At 34.3% G+C, this 24752-nt stretch overlaps 2 protein-coding genes across 2 annotated transcripts; both read right to left on the reverse strand.

Annotated features, from left to right (window-relative positions):
- Positions 1-375: 375 nt before the first annotated feature.
- On the reverse strand, positions 376-8362 carry LOC148065848 (transcriptional coactivator YAP1-like). The gene is made up of 6 exons (XM_087808090.1): positions 8188-8362; positions 4348-4449; positions 4073-4170; positions 3134-3252; positions 2974-3074; positions 376-1793 (listed from the first exon to the last, which is right to left on the reverse strand). The coding sequence occupies exons 1-6, from the start codon at positions 8360-8362 to the stop codon at positions 1615-1617; spliced, it is 774 nt and encodes a 257-aa protein (XP_087664216.1). The 3' UTR covers positions 376-1614.
- A 2106-nt stretch (positions 8363-10468) lies between these two features.
- On the reverse strand, positions 10469-18487 carry LOC148065849 (transcriptional coactivator YAP1-like). Its single transcript, XM_087808091.1, has 8 exons — positions 18469-18487; positions 17138-17192; positions 16843-16988; positions 14521-14622; positions 14246-14343; positions 13257-13375; positions 13097-13197; positions 10469-11886 (listed from the first exon to the last, which is right to left on the reverse strand). The coding sequence occupies exons 1-8, from the start codon at positions 18485-18487 to the stop codon at positions 11708-11710; spliced, it is 819 nt and encodes a 272-aa protein (XP_087664217.1). The 3' UTR covers positions 10469-11707.
- Between the last annotated feature and the right edge of the window lie 6265 nt (positions 18488-24752).

Here is a 24752-nt window from a genome sequence, read left to right on the forward strand (position 1 = left end):
TTGAAAGGTTTTAATTAATTTTGTTTAATACTTTAATTGAATAATTTCTACATTGAAAGGTTGAATTGTTTTTTATAGAATAAATTAATATGAATTCGTTTTTTTTTTTTTTATATAAAATGACTGAATTCTGCAATTTGAATGTTGTGGGAAAAAAACCAAATACTTTCCAATTTAATGTTTGTTTGTTTTTTACACATAGAGTTTGATATTCTGATTCCAATAATTGAAAAATAACGTTTCTAAAATTCAACATTTTTTAATTCCTAGCCTTTTTAAAATTCAATATAAAAACGTTGGTATAATAGAGTCACCAGACAAAACCAACAGAGCACCGAGCAACAAAATATCCACATCTTAAGAAAAAGTCAGAGGTTTGCGTATTTAAAAGTTTATTGACACAGAAACGTTTTTATAAAATGATAAAAGTGGGAGTAAAATGTAAAAATCTTATATAAAGCTCATGCTGATTGCCTTCAAACTCTGGTAATAACATAGTAACATATGGAGTGTCATGCATGCGGCGATAAATAACAACCCGACTAGGTAGTGTGTTGCGTTCGTGCAGGAGCGAGAAAAAAACAAAACAACCCTTCGTCGCACGCGTCACTCGGATATCATTAAAAAACTGGATCTAATTTCAATAGATGTGATAATTGACCTTGTTTTTTCTTTTTTAATGATTCACAAACCGTTTGTTAAAAAAAAGATTCAAACTCAGGTAGAAAAATAAAATCACAGCACAAACAATCCAGGAGTAAAAACAGAGTTAATACAGAAAAAAAAGTACTGATGTTGGCGGGAAGAAGTAAATGTTAGGCGGGAAAATGAACATCACGGCATCTGCTATTAGTACAAACAAGTGTTTGGTTTTTCTCGGGAAGATCCACTAGTTTGACTTTCTGTCGACACCCGTCGGTGTTGAGTCAGTATCGTAGCGTTGTCAGTGTGAGCGAGTCCTTCTCTTCCCAGCATTCACCCTCCATCTCCAACGACGTCGTCAGATATCGTCGGCTTCGGATCCATCGAGTCCATCTGCTGTCGCACTCCTGGGAAATATTGACTCACGAACGCTCGTAGAGAAGAAGCTAAAAACTTGATCTTTGCCCTAAAAAAAAACAACTAAAACCTTCTTTTAAAAAAAAACAAAAAACGTCTATTTATCTGTTTGAACTCCTGAAGAAAAAGCTCCTTAAATTGACGATAAAACGCTGATGTTTAGTGTTTTTAATTCATCATTATAAGTCAAAAGTAACAACAGTGAGGCTTAAAGCTTTTCTTCTAATACTGCTGCAGCTTTTTTTGTTGTTTTCGTTTTTTGGTCCGAGCGACGACACTAGTATCGTTGTTTCCTCTTCGTCTTCTATTTCTACAAGGCACTGCTGGTTTTTTTCTTCCACACAGAAGTTTTAATACTGCATAATATAATGGTCTGTAAAAGTCTGGGACTAAATAAGCATCTTTAGAAGAGGATTAGAAGTGGTGAGTGTCGTCGTAGAGTTTGATTGTAACCCTTGATTTTAAGAGTAGATTTGAAAAATAGATATAAATGCTCCGTCGTTAGTGTTTTGGATTACTTGGCTCGTTCAGTGTCAGGAGTCCATCACCGTCCGTCTATAGCCAAGTGAGCAGGCTGTCTCTGTCCATGTGAGACCCGGACAGCACCGTCTCCATGTCCATCAGGAGGTCCGAGCTCAGGCCTTCGGGGATGCAGGGCATCAGTTCGTCGCCCTCGGACATGGGCAGCACCGGCATGGAGTCCTGCAGGGCCATGGACGACTCGTTGGTGTCGCCTGGAGAGAAAACAAATGATCAAAAAGAAGCAGAAAATATTCTTTTTTTTTAGATGAAAGTCCACCATGATGTTCGTTGTTATTGATTTCTTAATGGATCGCTTGTGTTTCGGTTGCTCTACTGCGACATCTGGTGGTCAGTGAGAAGAACTCTTCAGACAAATATTTTATGGTAGTAACAACTATTTATTGAATTATTGATATGAATAATTGAGTTAAATCGTTTCTATATCGAAAGGTTTTATTTATTTATAATATTTGAAAAAATGTATCGAAATTAATTCTTAATTCGACATTATTATACCATTTATAAATATATCTATAAACATTTAAACTTAACATTTTTCCATTCTTGGCCTTACTTAAGTTGAACCTCGGAACAGGCCTCAAAACTACATCTCCCAGAATTCTCTAGCAAAAACTAAAATGGCCGCCTGTCATGTTTCTGCTAAAGCAAAAGTTAATATTTGAGTTTGTGAAATGTAAAAGTAAAAGCACTCAAGTGTTAGTTTAATGTCTTAAATGAGTCTTTAATGAATCTTTACTGACGGAACATACGAGAGGAAAATACATAAACGCATTTAATACTTTAAAAAACATTTTTTAATCATTTAAATCTTGAAATCTTAATTTGTTTTTATTTATTTTTTTTTGTTTAAGTTTCATTTCACGATTGAATCAACATTTCATTCATTTCCAATCGTAAAATAAATGACTATTATTAAAAAATATCAGAATTATTGTAATTAGATTAATAATATAATAATAATAATTCAACATTTTGTTTGTAGTGCACTTTATATTTGAAGATCATCAAACTGTCTGTACAATTTAATTTTAAAATAAACGAATATTCTAATAACATTATTGAAAGAAAATACATATTTAAGCTTTCAATATATCAATTATTCAAAATAAATATAAAAAGCTTAAAAAGCACCTTTAAATAAAAAAGTATATCAAAGTTTCAACATTTAAAATGTTAAATTCAATCATTAAATATTCCGATGATATTCTTTTATATGAATGAATCAACGGTTCAGTCTAGTTGCGCTGCAGCTACAGCGACATCTAGTGGCCACACAGCAGATCTCTACCAAATCGTCGCTTCTACTGCAAAACCCTTTGTTTTGATGTCACGAGCCTCCATTGAGGATCTGCAGGAGTCAGTGGTCATTACCGGTGTCCATGTGCTCCACGGAGCTCAGCATGTGGTCGGACGTGCGCGGCAAACTGCTGACGCTCAGACCGCTGTCGGTGCTCTCGTTACGAGAGTGAGCTCTGGACACACAACAACCGTCAACTCTGTTACGTCTCGTGACCCGGGTCCCGGGGCTCACCCGTTCAGCGTGGGTTCGTGGTTCTGGCTCCGGATTCTGACGTCCAGAGAGGGAACGTGAGCCTGCGTGTTCCTGTCGTGATCCATCCCACCGGGAATCTGGTTCCTCACCCCTGAGTCCTGCAGACCCGTGGAATCAAATCCTTTAAGAGTCTTAGACCATCTTGTCCAGGAGAGGACGTGATAGTTTGTGTCTTAAAATCACTCAAAAATAGATTGAAATTCTTAGTTGATAATGAAACTAGAAACAGGTCAATGTCCATCTGGGTCCACAAATAACTTGAAGAATGTTCTGTGTTTTGTTAAGGAGTTTTAGCTTCTCCTACCTGAACACATGTTTTTTATGTTTAAACACAAATCAAATGTGTAAATTATTCACTTGAAGATTGATTAAATTGCTTAGAATAAATAATCAAATACATTCAAATCATTTAAATTGAATGACATGGAAGTAAATAAATGAAGTAAAGATTGAATACATTAAGAAATAATAATTATAATGAATAAAATGTGGTTTAAGGGGACGTTTTTAAATTAAATGAAATTCAATGAAATTCAATTTTAAACACAAGGTTGAAGAGTCAATTTGTCACGTTGACCTCTGACCTGTGGAGGAATAAAATAAAATAAATTAAAATTTTAAACAAGAGTTGGAAGAGTCTAAAGGTCAAGTTGACCTCTGACTTATGTAGGAATAAAATAAAATAAATAAAATAAAAAAACACAAGTTGGAATATTCTAAAGGTCACACTGACCTCTGACCTGTGGTGGAGTAAAATAAAATAAAATAACATTTTAAACACAAGTTTCAAGAGTCTATTTGTCACGTTAACCTCTGACCTGTGAAAGATTAAAATAAAATAAAAAAAATGAATACAATTTAATTTAATTTAATTTAATTTAATTTAATAAGAGTCTGAAGGTCACATTGACCTCTGACCTGTGGTGGAAGCTGCATCTGTTGTTTGCACCTCAGCCGCTCCTTGTCTTGTCGCTGCTGCATGGCCATGTTGAGCAGCCCCGGGTTCAACTTCTGGGCTACAACACAAACACACAAACAAAATGCCAACATTATAAAACACACAAAGAAAACAACAACACAAAAACCTCCACAAAATAACAACAACAGAAGAACAACATTTGAGATCTGCGTTGTTCTAGCGATGGCTGAGCAACGTGTGATTGTCAAGTCTGTAGACACAAATTTGATGCTACCTAGACGCGGGTCGACCCATGAGGTGTTCTTATTTATGTGATCGATGTAGAACACCTCTCCGTCCGCGGACACCGCCTGCTCCCAGCCTTCAGGCAGAGGACCTGAGTGTCAGTGAAAGTACACAGTGAGGAAGCCATGAAAGAACTGGACGTTTGAGTTCAAGATCAAGAAGCTAGCGCGCCTTTCTTTAGCGTTTCTGCGCGATGCTAGCTGAGAGGACGTGTTAACGTGCTCGATGTTGACGTATTTAGAGATGGACAATTCACCGCTTTGTCATTTCAATTGATATTTTACACTTTAGCTACAAAGCTAATATTTGCTAATGTTGGCTAATGTCGCTAAAGTTTGCTAATGTTCAATAATGTTTGCTAATGTTTACTAATGTTTGCTAATGTTCACTTATGTTTGCTAATGTTTTCTTATGTTTAATAATGTTTGCTAATGTTTTCTTATGTTTAATAAAGATTGCTATTGTTTGCTAATGTTTGCTTATGTTTGCTAATGTTTGCTAATGTTTACTAATGTTTGCTAATGTTCACTTATGTTTGCTAATGTTTGCTTATGTTTAATAATGTTTGTTAATGTTTGCTTATGTTTAACAAAGATTGCTATCGTTTGCTAATATTTGCTAATATTTGCTTATGTTTGCTAATGTTTGCTAATGTTTGCTAATATTCACTAATGTTTGCTAATGTTTGCTAATGTTTGCTAATTTTTGCTAATGTTTACTAATGTTAGCTAATGTTTGCTTATGTTTACTAATGTTGACTAATGTTTGCTAATGTTTGCTAATGTTTACTTGTGTTTGCTAATGTTTGTTAATGTTTAATAATGTTTGCTAACGTTTACTAATGTTTGCTAATGTTTACTAATGTTTACTAATGTTTGCTAATGTTTACTAATGTTTGATAATGTTTGCTAATGTTTGCCTATGTTTGCTAATGTTTGCTAATGTTAACTAACAAAAAACAAACAAGTCGCTCTTTTGGTCACAGTCATGAGAAATGAGCAGGAAGTTAGTTGTGGTTTCAAGCTAAGATGCTAAAGATTAGCATAGCAGGGGAAACTTATGAGTCATTATTTATCTCTTTATTCAAAACTAAAGATGGTAAACAGAATTAAATCTAGTTTTCTGGAGTTTTACTCTGTTCTGTAGAGAAAAAGACTGATTTCAATTCTATTTTCTTTGCATTTCTGAAAGTTTTTCTGAAAATTTTTCACTACTTTACTCTAATTTCTTTAATAGTAGAAATAGCTCCTGATTTTTCAAAATACACTGAAAGAAAGTAAATATTTAAAGTTGGTTTGTTATAACGTTTATGATTTAAAATGGATTAAGATATAATTGTAATTAATATTGCTACACTTAACTAACCTAATGCCATTAGTTGCAAAAAAATCGATTATCAATACAGCACAAATAAAATAGTTTATTTTTACTTTCTTTGCTGCAAATCATCAATATATTAATTTATTCTCATTGTTTTTTGCATTTGTTTTAAGTTTTGAGAGCAATTTTACACCATTTAATGTAAACACATTGGGTTTAATACGTGAAAAATGACTGTTTACAAAAATACATTAGTCGTTATAATAATAACATATTTTAATCTGTGTTTTAGATCTTTTAAAATCCTTTTTAAGAACCTGATTATGACGACAAATGGCACGATCTGGTCGCAAACATGAACTTGACTCTTGTCTGCGGTGACATTTTTGTGGTCCTGATGGTGAGGCTGCTGAACTAACAACTGAACAAGGTTCTCTATGCTCTCTGACACTTCTGTCCCTTGTGTTGCTCTTGCTGTGGTTGCTGGTGGAGAAGCTAGGTTCTATATATTATATATATATATATTATATAGATATTATAACAGGGCCCTGAGACACATGACTATGAAATGCAAAGTTGTTTGCGATTTGACGAAAAAAGCAGACAAATCTAGCCTGTTAGAGACATGATATCTTCCTGAGTCTAAGATGTTACAGTAAACAGTTAATCCCAGAATAACATACTCTGATTGCTCCACTCAGAGCTATGATGAAAGCAGCCATAAGTAAGTAAGTAAGTAATATTTATTAAACAATAACTTGTGTGGTCGACTGATGCAGAATTTTATTTGAACTAATTAAAAGTTAATTATCAAGCGTCGACACTGGATTCTCTGGAACATCTTTGTCTCTCATGTTACCAAGAGTTTCTGCTCGTAAATGTCAACTTTTCTGCCTTTTAACACTCGCGCTGAAAGGTCAACTTCCGGTTAAAGGTTTTCAAAATAATAGAACATGTAACAAAGTAAAAGCTTTCAAAATCCTTGTATTTTCAAGTGTAGAAATGTCAGAAAGATGAGAGACATTTAGAAACACTGTGTTCTCGTGTCAAACACATCATTATTGAAGCAGTCGGTTATGAGATCAGAAGGAGATTAAAAAGATTATTGACCTTGTTTTCTGGAGAAAATATTTGAAAAGAGAAGAGACATCAGTGAGAAACAGAACCAGACTGAGGAGCAGAAAGAAGGAAAACAGGAAGAAAGAAGTCAGAATAATGTGACGTAAACTCATCGACTTCATCTCTACACAAAGAAAACTGGAGTCTTTTATTGGAGGTCAATGGTTGAACTTTATTGACACTGAAGAGGAAACAAGAGTCACAATGATTACAAACAAACAGTCAAAGAAAGATTCATCCAAACACTCGTGGATCATGTTGACGCCTCAGAGAGTCTCTGGCTGAACATCTGCTGACGCTGGAGACACTTCCAACATCTCCACTTCCTCCACAGGTGCTGGGAGCTGCTCTCTCCTCCTGCTCCTCTGGACCACAACAACAACAACAACAACAACAACACACATCATGAAGATCACGACACTGAGCAGCACAGACCGCACTAGATGGTGATCAACCTCTGGCTCTCGGAACATTACAAGGGTCTTAGATGTGAACATTACAAGGGTCTTAGATGTGAACATTACAAGGGTCTTAGATCTGAACACACAACGTTTGTCTTTCCTAACCACACACCAGAACTCTCCGCTGTGTTCCAGAGAGATGTTAGTGATCACCAGGCTCGTGACGGAACGAGAGATTCTGTCTTCTTGTTCTTCATATACACGTGATGTTCTTCCTTCAGTTCTCTTTGTCTTCATGAACCAGTCGATCACATCAGGCTGTTTCCAGTCACACTGTAGAGTCACGTTCTCTCCTCCAGTGAAGAACACATCAGCAGGCGGGTCAGACTCAGGACACACAATCAGAAGGTAATAATCATACTGACCACTGCGATCACAGGTGTAATCACCTGTGTGGTTCAAGGTCAGTGATGGAAACATCAGAGTGTAGTTGTCAATCTTTTCATGTTTCATCAATGAATAAATCCTCCACACGTGTGGTTTGTTTCCACTGAAGTCAGAGCAGTTCAGCTCCAGACTCTCTCCCACCCACCTGTGAATGTAATTATGTTGTATAAAAACATCAAACTCCTTCAGTAGTTCACAGCTCTGATGGTTCTTCTCCAGACAGTAATAATAGACTGAATAAGAACTTATGTCAAACGTTACCAGAAGAGATGGTTTGTTCTTCACTTGCTGTAGTTTGTACATTGAAGATGTTTCATCATCGATTAAAGATAAATCATAATTTCCTGTTATGTGGTTTAAATGACCTGAAGCCCACTGGACACTCTGGTTTGGTCCCACACCGTCACAGTTCAGCTCCAGTGTCTGTCCAACATAAGGGTAAAAGTCCTGACGTCTCATCTTTCTTCTGCCACAAACCAGGAGAGTGAAGTTCTTCTTGTGCATCACGTTGTTCTGGGTCCAGCACTGTTCTTGGTACTGACCCGAGTCTGAAACCTTCAGAGGGTCGGTTTCATAAGAAGCTTCTCTCTGAAGACTGGAGTCATGATGCTGTGAAGAGCTCCACAGAATTTCCTTCTCCTCACCGATCCATCTTGAGATAAAGCAGACATCATCAGCTGGTTTGTTCAGGAAGAAGTCATGAGGGTCTCCTTCCATCTTGAGGATCTCAGCGAGGATGTTGTTGGAGAAGAACGCCACCAGCAGCAGGATCAGTGCAGCCATGTCTTCGTCTGTGAGTGAGAGTCGACTCTGCTGCGACTTTATGATGTCAATCTCTTCACCACCAGCAGCTTCTCGTCTACGATTCCTGGAACTAGACCAGAACATCGAGAGGATGTTCTGCGGTCAACTTCCTGTCGGTTTCATCAGGTCTGAAGCTTCAACAGAAACTGTTGTGAAATCACATGATTCAAACTATTTTAATTCAATAAAACCATAATTATTGCTTCATTCCATTTACTTTTTCACTTTTATCAGTTAATTTTCTCAAAACCTGACATTTTTAAAAATATTAACATCATATTGTCCTAGTTTAAAGCAGGGGTGGGCAATTAAATTTCCTCTGGGGAAAATGAAACTGATGGGAAAATAACTTATTTCTCTTAATATGTTTTTTAATACATTAATTCAATAATTTATACATTGAAAGGTTTTAATTTGTTTTTTTTAATACTTTAATTGAATAATTTATTAATTGAAAGGTTTTAATTCGTTTTTTTTAATACTTTAATTGAATAATTTCTACATTGAAAGGTTTTAATTAGTTTTTTTAAATAATTGAAATGAATAATTTCTACATTGAAAGGTTTTAATTTGTTTTTTTTAATACTTTAATTGAATAATTTATTAATTGAAAGGTTTTAATTCGTTTTTTTTAATACTTTAATTGAATAATTTCTACATTGAAAGGTTTTAATTAGTTTTTTTAAATAATTGAAATGAATAATTTCTACATTGAAAGGTTTTAATTAGGTTTTTTTAATACTTTAATTCAATAATTTCTACATTGAAAGGTTTTAATTAGTTTTTTTAAATAATTGAATTGAATAATTTCTACATTGAAAGGTTTTAATTAGTTTTTTTAAATAATTGAATTGAATAATTTCTACATTGAAAGGTTTTAATTAGTTTTTTTTAATACTTTAATTGAATAATTTCTACATTGAAAGGTTTTAATTAGTTTTTTTTAATAATTGAATTGAATAATTTCTACATTGAAAGGTTTTAATTAGTTTTTTAAATAATTGAATTGAATAATTTCTACATTGAAAGGTTTTAATTAGTTTTTTTAAATAATTGAATTGAATAATTTCTACATTGAAAGGTTTTAATTAGTTTTTTAAATAATTGAATTGAATAATTTCTACATTGAAAGGTTTTAATTAGTTTTTTTTAATACTTTAATTGAATAATTTCTACACTGAAAGGTTTTAATTAGTTTTTTTAAATAATTGAATTGAATAATTTCTACATTGAAAGGTTTTAATTAGTTTTTTAAATAATTGAATTGAATAATTTCTACATTGAAAGGTTTTAATTAGTTTTTTTTAATACTTTAATTGAATAATTTCTACATTGAAAGGTTTTAGTTCGTTTTTTTAATACTTTAATTGAATAATTTCTACATTGAAAGGTTTTAATTCGTTTTTTTAATACTTAAATTGAATAATTTCTACATTGAAAGGTTTTAATTAGTTTTTTTTTTAAATACTTCAATTCAATAATTTCTACATTGAAAGGTTTTAGTTCGTTTTTTTAATACTTTAATTGAATAATTTCTACATTGAAAGGTTTTAATTAGTTTTTTTAAATACTCTAATTCAATCATTTCTACATTGAAAGGTTTTAGTTAGTTTTTTTAATACTTTAATTGAATAATTTCTACATTGAAAGGTTTTAATTAATTTTGTTTAATACTTTAATTGAATAATTTCTACATTGAAAGGTTGAATTGTTTTTTATAGAATAAATTAATATGAATTCGTTTTTTTTTTTTTTAATATAAAATGACTGAATTCTGCAATTTGAATGTTGTGGGAAAAAAAACAAATACTTTCCAATTTAATGTTTGTTTGTTTTTTACACATAGAGTTTGATATTCTGATTCCAATAATTGAAAAATAACGTTTCTAAAATTCAACATTTTTTAATTCCTAGCCTTTTTAAAATTCAATATAAAAACGTTGGTATAATAGAGTCACCAGACAAAACCAACAGAGCACCGAGCAACAAAATATCCACATCTTAAGAAAAAGTCAGAGGTTTGCGTATTTAAAAGTTTATTGACACAGAAACGTTTTTATAAAATGATAAAAGTGGGAGTAAAATGTAAAAATCTTATATAAAGCTCATGCTGATTGCCTTCAAACTCTGGTAATAACATAGTAACATATGGAGTGTCATGCATGCGGCGATAAATAACAACCCGACTAGGTAGTGTGTTGCGTTCGTGCAGGAGCGAGAAAAAAACAAAACAACCCTTCGTCGCACGCGTCACTCGGATATCATTAAAAAACTGGATCTAATTTCAATAGATGAGATAATTGACCTTGTTTTTTCTTTTTTAATGATTCACAAACCGTTTGTTAAAAAAAAGATTCAAACTCAGGTAGAAAAATAAAATCACAGCACAAACAATCCAGGAGTAAAAACAGAGTTAATACAGAAAAAAAAGTACTGATGTTGGCGGGAAGAAGTAAATGTTAGGCGGGAAAATGAACATCACGGCATCTGCTATTAGTACAAACAAGTGTTTGGTTTTTCTCGGGAAGATCCACTAGTTTGACTTTCTGTCGACACCCGTCGGTGTTGAGTCAGTATCGTAGCGTTGTCAGTGTGAGCGAGTCCTTCTCTTCCCAGCATTCACCCTCCATCTCCAACGACGTCGTCAGATATCGTCGGCTTCGGATCCATCGAGTCCATCTGCTGTCGCACTCCTGGGAAATATTGACTCACGAACGCTCGTAGAGAAGAAGCTAAAAACTTGATCTTTGCCCTAAAAAAAAACAACTAAAACCTTCTTTTAAAAAAAACCAAAAAACGTCTATTTATCTGTTTGAACTCCTGAAGAAAAAGCTCCTTAAATTGACGATAAAACGCTGATGTTTAGTGTTTTTAATTCATCATTATAAGTCAAAAGTAACAATAGTGAGGCTTAAAGCTTTTCTTCTAATACTGCTGCAGCTTTTTTTGTTGTTTTCGTTTTTTGGTCCGAGCGACGACACTAGTATCGTTGTTTCCTCTTCGTCTTCTATTTCTACAAGGCACTGCTGGTTTTTTTCTTCCACACAGAAGTTTTAATACTGCATAATATAATGGTCTGTAAAAGTCTGGGACTAAATAAGCATCTTTAGAAGAGGATTAGAAGTGGTGAGTGTCGTCGTAGAGTTTGATTGTAACCCTTGATTTTAAGAGTAGATTTGAAAAATAGATATAAATGCTCCGTCGTTAGTGTTTTGGATTACTTGGCTCGTTCAGTGTCAGGAGTCCATCACCGTCCGTCTATAGCCAAGTGAGCAGGCTGTCTCTGTCCATGTGAGACCCGGACAGCACCGTCTCCATGTCCATCAGGAGGTCCGAGCTCAGGCCTTCGGGGATGCAGGGCATCAGTTCGTCGCCCTCGGACATGGGCAGCACCGGCATGGAGTCCTGCAGGGCCATGGACGACTCGTTGGTGTCGCCTGGAGAGAAAACAAATGATCAAAAAGAAGCAGAAAATATTCTTTTTTTTTAGATGAAAGTCCACCATGATGTTCGTTGTTATTGATTTCTTAATGGATCGCTTGTGTTTCGGTTGCTCTACTGCGACATCTGGTGGTCAGTCAGAAGAACTCTTCAGACAAATATTTTTTATGGTAGTAACAACTATTTATTGAATTATTGATATGAATAATTGAGTTAAATCGTTTCTATATCGAAAGGTTTTATTTATTTATAATATTTGAACAAAATATATAAAAACAATCTAAATTAATTCTTAATTCGACATTATTATACCATTTATAAATATATCTATAAACATTTAAACTTAACATTTTTCCATTCTTGGCCTTACTTAAGTTGAACCTCGGAACAGGCCTCAAAACTACATCTCCCAGAGATCTCTAGCAAAAACTAAAATGGCCGCCTGTCATGTTTCTGCTAAAGCAAAAGTTAATATTTGAGTTTGTGAAATGTAAAAGTAAAAGCACTCAAGTGTTAGTTTAATGTCTTAAATGAGTCTTTAATGAGTCTTTACTGACGGAACATACGAGAGGAAAATACATAAAAGCATTTAATACTTTAAAAAACATTTTTTAATCATTTAAATCTTGAAATCTTAATTTGTTTTTATTTAATTTAATTTTTTTTGTTTAAGTTTCATTTCACGATTGAATCAACATTTCATTCATTTCCAATCGTAAAATAAATTACTATTATTAAAAAATATCAGAATTATTGTAATTAGATTAATAATATAATAATAATAATTCAACATTTTGTTTGTAGTGCACTTTATATTTGAAGATCATCAAACTGTCTGTACAATTTCATTTTAAAATAAACGAATATTCTAATAACATTATTGAAAGAAAATACATATTTAAGCTTTCAATATGTCAATTATTCAATTCAATTATTCAAAATAAATATTAAAAGCTTAAAAAACACCTTTAAATAAAAAAGTATATCAAAGTTTCAACATTTAAAATGTTAAATTCAATCATTAATTATTCCGATGATATTCTTTTATATGAATGAATCAACGGTTCAGTCTAGTTGCGCTGCAGCTACAGCGACATCTAGTGGCCACACAGCAGATCTCTACCAAATCGTCGCTTCTACTGCAAAACCCTTTGTTTTGATGTCACGAGCCTCCATTGAGGATCTGCAGGAGTCAGTGGTCATTACCGGTGTCCATGTGCTCCACGGAGCTCAGCATGTGGTCGGACGTGCGCGGCAAACTGCTGACGCTCAGACCGCTGTCGGTGCTCTCGTTACGAGAGTGAGCTCTGGACACACAACAACCGTCAACTCTGTTACGTCTCGTGACCCGGGTCCCGGGGCTCACCCGTTCAGCGTGGGTTCGTGGTTCTGGCTCCGGATTCTGACGTCCAGAGAGGGAACGTGAGCCTGCGTGTTCCTGTCGTGATCCATCCCACCGGGAATCTGGTTCCTCACCCCTGAGTCCTGCAGACCCGTGGAATCAAATCCTTTAAGAGTCTTAGACCATCTTGTCCAGGAGAGGACGTGATAGTTTGTGTCTTAAAATCACTCAAGAATAGATTGAAATTCTTCTTTTAGTTGATCATGAAACTAGAAACAGGTCAATGTCCATCTGGGTCCACAAATAATTTGAAGAATGTTCTGTGTTTTGTTAAGGAGTTTTAGCTTCTCCTACCTGAACACATGTTTTTTATGTTTAAACACAAATCAAATGTGTAAATTATTCACTTGAAGATTGATTAAATTGCTAAGAATAAATAATCAAATACATTCAAATAATTTAAATTGAATGACATGGAAGTAGATAAATGAAGTAAAGATTGAATACATTAAGAAATAATAATTATAATGAATAAAATGTGGTTTAAGGGGACGTTTTTAAATTAAATGAAATTCAATTTTAAACACAAGTTTGAAGAGTCTATAGGTCACGTTGACCTCTGACCTGTGGTGGAGTAAAATAAAATAAAATAAAATACATTTTTAACCACAAGTTTGAAGAGTCTAAAGGTCAAGTTGACCTCTGACCTATGTAGGAATAAAATAAAATAAAAATAAAATAAAAAATAAATAAAAATAAAAATAAAATAAAATACAATTTTAAACACAAATTTGAAGAGTCTATAGGTCACGTTGACCTATGACCTGTGGAAGAATAAAAAAAATTAAATAAATAATAAAATAAAGTAAAGTAAAATTTAATTTAATTTAATTTAATTTAATTTAATTTAATTTAATTTAATTTAATTTAATTTAATTTAATTTAATTTAATTTTTTAATTTTTGTTTTTGTTTTTTAGTTTGAAGAGTCTGAAGGTCACATTGACCTCTGACCTGTGGTGGAAGCTGCATCTGTTGTTTGCACCTCAGCCGCTCCTTGTCTTGTCGCTGCTGCATGGCCATGTTGAGCAGCCCCGGGTTCAACTTCTGGGCTACAACACAAACACACAAACAAAATGCCAACATTATAAAACACACAAAGAAAACAACAACACAAAAACCTCCACAAAAACACAACAACAGAAGAACAACATTTGAGATCTGCGTTGTTCTAGCGATGGCTGAGCAACGTGTGATTGTCAAGTCTGTAGACACAAATTTGATGCTACCTAGACGCGGGTCGACCCATGAGGTGTTCTTATTTATGTGATCGATGTAGAACACCTCTCCGTCCGCGGACACCGCCTGCTCCCAGCCTTCAGGCAGAGGACCTGAGTGTCAGTGAAAGTACACAGTGAGGAAGCCATGAAAGAACTGGACGTTTGAGTTCAAGATCAAGAAGCTAGCGCGCCTTTCTTTAGCGTTTCTGCGCGATGCTAGCTGAGAGGACGTGTTAACGTGCTCGATGTTGACGTATTTAGAGATGGACAATTCACCGCTTTGTCATTTAAATTGATATTTTACACTTTAGCTACAAGGCTAATATTTGCTAATGTTGGCTAATTTCGCTAAAGTTTGCTAATGTTCAATAATGTTTGCTAATGTTTGCTAATGTTTACTAATGTTTGCTAATGTTCACTTATGTTTGCTAATGTTTGCTAATCTTCACTTATGTTTGCTAATTATTGCTTATGTTTAATAATGTTTGCTTATGTTTAATAAAGATTGCTATTGTTTGCTAATGTTTGCTTATGTTTGCTAATGTTTGCTAATTTTCACTAATGTTTGCTAATGTTTGCTAATGTTCACTTATGTTTGCTAATGTTTGCTTATGTTTAATAAAGATTGCTATTGTTTGCTAATGTTTGCTTATGTTTGCTAATGTTTGCTAATTTTCACTAATGTTTGCTAATGTTCACTTATGTTTGCTAATGTTTGCTAATTTTCACTAATGTTTGCTAATGTTTGCTTATGTTTAATAATGTTTGCTAATGTTTTCTTATGTTTAATAAAGATTGCTATTGTTTGCTAATGTTTGCTTATGTTTGCTAATGTTTGCTAATTTTTTACTAATGTTTGCTAATGTTCACTTATGTTTGCTAATGTTTGCTTATGTTTAATAATGTTTGCTAATGTTTTTTATGTTTAATAAAGATTGCTATTGTTTGCTAATATTTGCCTATGTTTGCTAATGTTTGCTAATGTTTGCTAATGTTTGCTAATTTTTGCTAATGTTTGCTAATTTTTGCTAATGTTCACTAATGTTAGCTAATGTTTGCTTATGTTTACTAATGTTGACTAATGTTTGCTAATGTTTACTTGTGTTTGCTAATGTTTGTTAATGTTTAATAATGTTTGCTAACGTTTACTAATGTTTGCTAATGTTTACTAATGTTTACTAATGTTTACTAATGTTTGCTAATGTTTACTAATGTTTGCTAATGTTTGCTAATGTTTGCCTATGTTTGCTAATGTTTGCTAATGTTAACTAACAAAAAACAAACCTGTCGCTTTTTTGGTCACAGTCATGAGAAATGAGCAGGAAGTTAGTTGTGGTTTCAAGCTAAGATGCTAAAGATTAGCATAGCAGGGGAAACTTATGAGTCATTATTTATCTCTTTATTCAAAACTAAAGATGGTAAACAGAATTAAATCTAGTTTTCTGGAGTTTTACTCTGGTTCTGTATAGAAAAAGACTGATTTCAATTCTATTTTCTTTGCATTTCTGAAAGTTTTTCTGAAAGTTTTTCACTACTTTACTCTGATTTCTTTAATAGTAGAAATAGCTCCTGATTTTTCAAAATACACTGAAAGAAAGTAAATATTTAAAGTTAGTTTGTTTCAACGTTTATGATTTAAAATGGATAAAGATATAATTGTCATTAATATTGCTACACTTAACTAACCTAATGCCATCAGTTGCAAAAAAAATGATCATAATACTTTTTATTAAAAAAAAAAAAGAATTTAGAGACAATCTCTTTTTGTTTTTTTTTACACAAAATAAAACACATTACATGCAGTAATAATCAATATAGCACAAATAAAATAAAATAGTTTATTTTTACTTTCTTTGCTGCAAATCATCAATATATTAATTTATTCTCATTGTTTTTTGCATTTGTTTTAAGTTTTGAGAGCAATTTTACACCATTTAATGTAAACACATTGGGTTTAATACGTGAAAAATGACTCTGTTTACAAAAATACATTAGTCGTTATAATAATAATATATTTTAATCTGTGTTTTAGATCTTTTAAAATCATCGATTTCATGTTTGTATCTTAATATTGAACATTAATCGTCGTGAACTTGTCCATCAATGAAAACCATCAACATCTGAATCATAGTTTGTCTTTAAAGGTTAAAATAATTCTCTTTACAACAACATGTTATCGACAAAAGTGCATCTAAAGATCCGACATCTTGGTTTGAACTTGTAATGACTAGAAACCACCACAAGTCTAACAGGTTCGAAGTTCGAGAGCCGGTCGAGCTGCTGACTCGGAAGTGAAGCATCATGGGAGGACGGAGTGGGTTTGACGGGTACCTGTCTCCGGGTTGATGCTCTGTGGGGAGGTGGGGGCGGCCGGGTTGCTGAGGGAGTGTGAGTGGACGGGGGTCCCGGGATGCTGGGCCGCAGACTGGAGCTGAGCCAGACGAGGGTCGTGCCAGGTTGTTGTTTTCTCCACGTGACTGCAAATAAAACATGTCTGAACAAACATAAACTCAAGTGACCTCAGGTGTCTCGGCTGGATCTACCTGTACAACCCACACACACACACACACACACGCACACACACACTCTAACACCCACACACGCACACACACGAACACAAATTCACCACAACTTGGTGCCGGGACCCTTGGCGTGGTCTGCTGGTCTGGTGGTTTGAAGGCCTGTTCGATTCCGAGACGAACTCTGAGCTGATAGTTAAAGCTTACATATAATTTTTAGTTTAGGTTGCCTGGAAGAATAAACGTAAGTCTCTGGTTCTGTCACAAATTTAGATTATATTCCTCAATAGTGCTTTCTCAAGCTGATGCTCGGTTTTTGGGGTATTGTATGGTCAGTTGTTGTTTGTTTTCAAGTGTAGACGACATTATCGTGTCCCGGGTTGAAGTTTTGAAGAAAACGTTTGATTAGAATTTAAGTTGAATTGATTGGCTGAGGAGATGGTAACCCCTGGGGATTCAGAGTAGGGGTGGAAATATAACCGGCTCCCTCTACGGGGCATCTGACGTTTTTACACATTCCTATACTAGTTAGGATACTTGATTGATTATGGTAGACGTACTTTTTCGGTAAGCCAAGTAGCCATCATAAATTTGGGGATATTTGGGATTTTAAGGGTCTCTCCCAATATCCTGCTCTGCCAGCCGGTGTGTAGGCCAGTGAGATCTCATTGTGCTTCTGTGTCGAGGGGCTCCACAGGTATTTGGCAGTATAGTCAGGGCTAGTTAATTTTTCCGAACAATCACGGTGATGGATAAAGTCTCATTGGTGATCAGTTTAGAGTTGGACGGGGGTTGAAATAGATGTAATAGTTGAGGGGTCTCCTATCCAGGGTGTTTGGAAGCTAACTGAGCGATCGAGAGGCTCTCGCCATAATGACTTCAACACTTTAGACACGACAGGCTGGTTAGAGTCTCGTTCCATGTAGCATAGTGTGTCTCTCTCCTGTTTTAGTAAAATACTGTTGTCGTCGTATTGTCAGTCTTTTTGTTTAAATTGTCTGTGTCTGTATTTTATCTTTGGAGAATTTTCTCCCTGCGGTACTTTTAAAAATTGTCATTCATTTGTGATATTCTTTGTGTGAGATCTCTTGACTTTGTGTGACTCAGCTGAGAGTCCATGTTCGTGTGTCTTTGGACACTATCTCTTGCTGATAAGAACTGCTTCTTGGCAGACGTTTTCTCTTCAGCTGCTGCAAGGCCGACTGAGCTCCGAAAGAGAGTTTCCTTGTTGGTGGGAGTGGTTTCACTTGGAGGTTGGACTTTTAAGACTTCGCTCTTTTCCTCACCGACCCTCCCATTGTATTCATGTCTTCTCTAAACGCACACATTCTTACGTCATCTTGAATTATATTCTCTAGACTGTCTGTTTATGAAAGAATATAACAATATTTAAATTTAATGTGTAATTTAATTGTTAACTTATTACGTTTTCTCGTACCTTTATCAATTGTTGTCATTTCTATTTTTATTGATTTCTATTATTTCTTGTTATCAGTATTATTGTTTTCAATTTTCCTTAAATTTTTTTCCCTTTATTTTTTTTCTTTTAAGTATTTGGATTGGGTTTGCTATAGTTATCTTTTCTCTTTATTAGGTAACATTCTTTGTTGACAATAGTTATTTAACTAGTATTCCTGTTTCTTAATTAAGGTATATATGTATACATACAGTTAATTAGTGGTATAATTGGTTTAAGAAAAAAAAAACTAAAAAACTCAACTTTCAATTTTCTCCTTCTTCTGCTGTGTTCAATAACAATAACACAATTAACATTGATTGTTGGCTCACTGCTGTATGTAGTAATGATCTTGACCATCCTCTCTTCCTATTTCACATTTTTAATTGATCAACTCACAATTGGTCACATTGCATTTAACTTTTGGTGTTTTCTCTAATTCTGCTTATCTGAAACAAGTGTGTCATTGACTGCTTGCACGTGTGTACGTTTGTTGATATCTAGTTCCTGTTTTTGTCTCTTCTTCTACTCTCAATTTCTGATCTTTGGTGTTGTGTTTGCTGTGCTGCCCCCTGCTGGTCTTTCTCTTTCTTTACTTCTTAATTAACTTTTGTTCTGACTCAATTGGTGTAATTATTTAATTATTAATTAATTGAATCAATTAAATGTAATCAATTAAATGTATCTAGTTAGATCAGTATTCATGTTTATTTTGTTATCTTAAATGTTCAATTATTACATTGAAATTACATAAAATAGAATTACATTTTATTATTTTAACAATAAGTCATAAATGTACTATTGTTTTATTATTTTTTAGTAAATTAGGGATTGGATTCTTATTTTTTTTAATTATTGTAAATTAGAATATTAAGTTATATGTTTTATTTGGTCTTTAGACAGTCACTCTTATTCCTCTGTCAATTGTCAATTGTGCTATATATATATATATGCAACTAATTAGGAAGTTAAATAAATAATAATAAATAAATAATAAGTTGTTAATTGACTATTGTTTTGACTTGAAAATGTTTAATTAATTAGTTTATATTAGTATTATTATTTTATTAGATCTAATTGCATTTATTATTTTCCAATTATTCCATTTGATTTTAATTTTATTGTTTTTATTATTAATATCTAAACTTACTATTTGTTTTATTGATCTCGGATTTTATAATATTTTAATAAGTTAATAAAAGTTCTGGTTCTTAATTTAGATTTTTAGATTCTTCCTCTTTCATATTTTCATTTAATTATTTATTTTGCTAATTGCTTCTTTACCTTTTATTTTTAGCATTATTATTAATATTATCAATATTATTATTCATTTATTGACCTCCTCTTTTTAAGAGAAAAGTAACTATTACTACTGGTGACAAGTTAAAGCTCCTGACAGGGAAGAAAAATAAGAAACGTTACTCTGTTTTTAACTTAATGGTAAATCTTATTATGAGTGGTTTACTCACATCAATGATTTCTGAGAATTCATAACAAATAAAATAGTTTAACAAAGTTCTCTTATTGAGCTCCAGATACAGCTAATTAAGATCAACTTAAAGACTTGAAAGAGCTTCTCTAAAAATAGAGAGATGATGATAGTTCTAGGGTCCTATCATAGCTCCCTATTGGCCACTGGCTGGAGTGCATGGGTGTGAGAATTTGTTTGTGATTTGACGAAAAAAGCAGACAAATCTAGCCTGTTAGAGACATGATATCTTTCTGAGTCTAAGATGTAACAGTAAACAGTTAATCCCAGAATAACATACTCTGATTGCTCCACTCAGAGCTATGATTATAGAGACTATACTATAGAGACTAGACTATATAGACTATACTATAGAGACTAGACTATATAGACTATACTCAACCATTCCATCTTGATGTGAGTGAAATTGCGCTATATAAATAGAGATTATTATTATTATTATTATTATATATTGTTCTTTGGCCAATTAGACTTAAATAGTGAAAATAGTAAAACTAGAGACTAAAATAATGTAAGAGGGAAGGTCAAAGAAAAAATAATAGATTAAGAGATAAATTAAAAGAAACTTAAGAGAACAATAAATATTCTTCTCTCTAGTTGAATAAACCAAACAACTATAGACCAAGAGGAAATCTCTTTGAGGTGAATATTAATTAAAACTGCTACAACCTGCTCCCTGTGTGTGTGAGAGAATGAAAGAATTCCTTCGAACCCCAACCTCTGTTTCTCTCTCTTCTCCATGAAGTCAAAACATGCTAATAATTTGAACTCTCTGCTAACTTCAAGGTTTATTCATATAAAACAAATGACAAACATTAACAGACATCCACAGATCTACCAAGTTTGGAATACACATGTTGGTTTAGAAAACAGCTTGAGAATAAATTACGACTGTGTTTGACTATCTCTGTGACTTAGGTAGTAAATAGGAAGGGGTTAATTTTGTCTACATGAAGTAGTATGAGTAAATTATGAACATCAAGTATGATTTAAAGATGTATTGTTTCTGTTTTGTCCAAAGAACGCGATGCTGTTCATCTCTGTTGACGGGGGAGTACGTCAACAACACCTCACATGAAGAGCCGACATCGATGGTCGCCGAAAACGGGGCTGCTACTTCCTTTGTACCTCACTAAAGAGGTTTTTTAAAGAAGTGGATACTGGCTCTATATCAATATCTATTTTAACAAAATTTGGAATATTTTTTTTTTTTTTTTGATTTAAGAGAAATGCTCATAATGTATAACTGTATTCATTAAATGAATCTGTTGCTCTGTTGCTTTCTCACAAATATAAGGAAATGACAACTTTACTGTAATCAATCATCTAGATTTAACACACATTTCAAATAGTCACTTGATTAACTGATAATCTTGCATATTTAATTCATATTAAATAATCATTGCATTGCATCCATTCACTGCAACAACTCAGGTTCACAGGCACAGTTCAAATTAAGCCTTCAGACACTGAGAAAGATTTAACAATCCCAGATTCCCAGCAAGTCTGTGGACACCTGTTTGAGAACTCACACTGAAAGACACAACAGGCCAGCGAGTCGCTAACAGATTCTCTCTAGAAGACCTTTGGTAAATTTCAACGATGACCACGTGCGGCGGCAATCTTAGAAAGAAAGTGTTTACAGTTACTGACCAATCCTACATGTACAATTGACTAGAGGCGTTAACCTGAATATTCTACTATAAAAGATCCACCATTTTGTGGGATCTTTGCGTTCTGACATTCGAAGACGTCTGCGATAGATCTCTCTGTTGATAGATCTCTCTGTTGCTAGCGCCGTGTTCAAGTAAGTTTGTCTCTGTCTTCTGCATAATTCACTAAACGAGAATTTTTCTTAAACTCATCCATGTGTCTGTCCTTCATTTTCCACCTCCACATACGAGACTGGGTAGGGTTCGGTTCATCGGAACACAAAATCCCCACAGTACACTTAAACATTAATATCAAATAAATATTCAATTATTCAATTGAAATCACTCAAAAAAGATCATTAGTTGTTAATGAGACGTGAAACTTTCAAATTTCCATCTGGATCCACACAGTAATTTGAAGAATAAACGGTGTTTTGTGTTGACATTTTATTGAAATTAAATATTACAAATATTAAATAATTTAAATTAAAATATAACAAATAATAATGGAAATGGAAAGGTAAAGATGTTACAAATACATTAAAGAACCACTTTGTTCTCCTTATCAAGCGTCGACACTGGATTCTCTGGAACATCTTTGTCTCTCATGTTACCAAGAGTTTCTGCTCGTAAATGTCAACTTTTCTGCCTTTTGACACTCGAGGAAAGTTCAACTTCCGGGTAGTTAAGTTTTTCAAAATAACAGAACACGTAACAAAATTAAAGCATTCAAAATCCTTGAATTTTCAAGTGTAGAATTTTCAGAAAGATGAGAGACATTTAGAAACACTGTGTTCTCGTGTCAAACACATCATTATTGAAGCAGTCGGTGATGAGATCAGGAAGGAGATTAAAAAGATTATTGACCTTGTTTTTATGGAGAAAATATTTGAAAAGAGAAGAGACATCAGTGAGAAAAAGACTGAGGAGCAGAAAGAAGGAAAAAAGGAAGAAAAAAGTCAGAATAATATGTGACGTAAACTCATCGACTTCATCTCTACACAAAGAAAACTGGAGTCTTTTATTGGAGGTCAATAGTTGAACTTTATTGACACTGAAGAGGAAACAAGAGTCACAATGATTACAAACAAACAGTCAAAGAAAGATTCATCCAAACACTCGTGGATCATGTTGACGCCTCAGAGAGTCTCTGGCTGAACATCTGCTGACGCTGGAGACACTTCCAACATCTCCACTTCCTCCACAGGTGCTGGGAGCTGCTCTCTACTCCTGCTCCTCTGGACCACAACAACAACAACAACAACAACAACAACAACACACATCATGAAGATCACGACACTGAGCATCACAGACCGCACTAGATGGTGATCAACCTCTGGCTCTCCGAACATTACAAGGGTCTTAGATCTGAACACACACCGTTTGTCTTTCTTAACCACACACCAGAACTCTCCGCTGTGTTCCAGAGAGATGTTAGTGATCACCAGGCTCGTGTCGGAGAGAAAGATTCCGTCTTCTTGTCCTTGATATAAACGTAATTGTCTTCCTTCAGTTCTGTTTGTCTTCATGAACCAGAAGATCTTATCAGGCTGTTTCCAGTCACACTGTAGAGTCACGTTCTCTCCTCCAGTGAAGAACACATCAGCAGGCGGGTCAGACTCAGGACACACATACAGGTAGTAATTATCATACTGACCACTGCGACCACAGAGGTATTGACCTGTGTGGTTCAAGGTCAGTGATGGAAACATCAGAGTGTAGTTGTGACTCTTTTTATCTTCCGTCACTGAACTAATCCTCCACACGTGTGGTTCGTTTCCACTGAAGTCAGAGCAGTTCAGCTCCAGACTCTCTCCCACCAAGCTTTGAATGTAATTATGTTGTAAATAAAGATAAAACTCCTTCAGTAGTTTACAGCTCTGATGGTTCTTCTCCAGACAGTAATAATAGACCGGACCAGATCTTCTGTTAAACGTTACCAGAAGAGATGGTTTGTTCTTCACTTGCTGTAGTTTGTACATTGAAGATGATGATAAAGCTGATTTAAAATTTCTTGTTCTGTGGTTCAAATGACGTGAAAACCACTGGACGCTCTGGTTTGGTCCCACACCGTCACAGTTCAGCTCCAGTGTCTGTCCAACATAAGGTCTCAAGGACTGACGTCTCATCTTTCTTTTGCCACAAACCAGGAGAGTGAAGTTCTTCTCGTGCGTCACGTTGTTCTGGGTCCAGCACTGTTCTTGGTACTGACCCGAGTCTGAAACCTTCAGAGGGTCGGTTTTATAAGAAGCTCTTCTCTGAAGACTGGAGTTATGATGCTGTGAAGAGTTCCACAGAAGTTCCTTCTCCTCACCGATCCAGCTGGTTTGTTCAGGAAGAAGTGATGAGACTTTCCTTCTCTCTTGAGGATCTCAGCGAGGATGTTGTTGGAGAAGAACGCCACCAGCAGCAGGATCAGTGCAGCCATGTCTTCGTCTGTGAGTGAGAGTCGACTCTGCTGCGACTTCATGATGTCAATCTCTTCACCATCAGCAGCTTCTCGCGTACGATTCCTGGAACTAGACGATAACATCGAGAGGATGTTCTGCGTCAACTTCCTGTCGGCTTCATCAGGTGTGGAGCTTCTACGGAAACTGTTTAAAAACATTAACATCATATTGTCCTAGTTTAAAGCAGGGGTGGGCAATTAAATTTCCTCTGGGGCCACATGATATACTGTGACTGTTGTGAGGGGCCGTCAATCCAGAGGAGAGGAACGAAGAGCTAAAATATGACAGAAAAACTTTGAAAAAACAAAGCAAGTAAGAATAGTAAAGAAAGAAATGTCAGCATAAAATAAACCTGGCTATGTAAAACACTTTTATAAACCTTTCATGTAAATGACACTGATGGGAAAATAACTTATTTCTCTAAATATGATGTCAATCATTTCGATGGGCAAGAAATTTTCATAAAAGTAAAACCAAAAAAATCAGAAATGAAAAACAAATATACATATATTTAGAGTTAATACAATAAAAAACACAATATTAAATTGTAAGCTGACGGAAATAATGTCTATGTTCTACTCTGACCTCTTGAGGGCCGCATGAATACAGTCAAAGGGCCACATGGGGCCCCCAGGCCAGGTGTGGTTTTAAGTCATATAATAGCATAAAAGTCCA

The sequence above is a fragment of the Callionymus lyra genome, chromosome 14 (genome assembly GCF_982586985.1).
Source record: "Callionymus lyra chromosome 14, fCalLyr1.hap1.1, whole genome shotgun sequence".
Classification (NCBI taxonomy): domain Eukaryota; kingdom Metazoa; phylum Chordata; class Actinopteri; order Syngnathiformes; family Callionymidae; genus Callionymus; species Callionymus lyra.

Excerpts from the sequence above, each read along its gene's own strand:
- LOC148065849 (XM_087808091.1), bottom strand. Across the intron at positions 16,989-17,137 it reads GGTCCCGGCACCAAGTTGTG|TCACGTGGAGAAAACAACAA; the intron begins GTGAATTTGTGT and ends TTTTATTTGCAG. Across the intron at positions 11,887-13,096 it reads CGTGGAGCACATGGACACCG|GCGACACCAACGAGTCGTCC; the intron begins GTAATGACCACT and ends TTTTCTCTCCAG.
- LOC148065848 (XM_087808090.1), bottom strand. The coding sequence starts at position 8,362 with ATGGAAGGAGACCCTCATGACTTCTTCCTGAACAAACCAGCTGATGAT. Across the intron at positions 4,450-8,187 it reads TCTGAAGGTTTCAGACTCGG|GTCCTCTGCCTGAAGGCTGG; the intron begins GTCAGTACCAAG and ends ACTGACACTCAG. Across the intron at positions 3,075-3,133 it reads CACGAACCCACGCTGAACGG|AGCTCACTCTCGTAACGAGA; the intron begins GTGAGCCCCGGG and ends TTGTGTGTCCAG.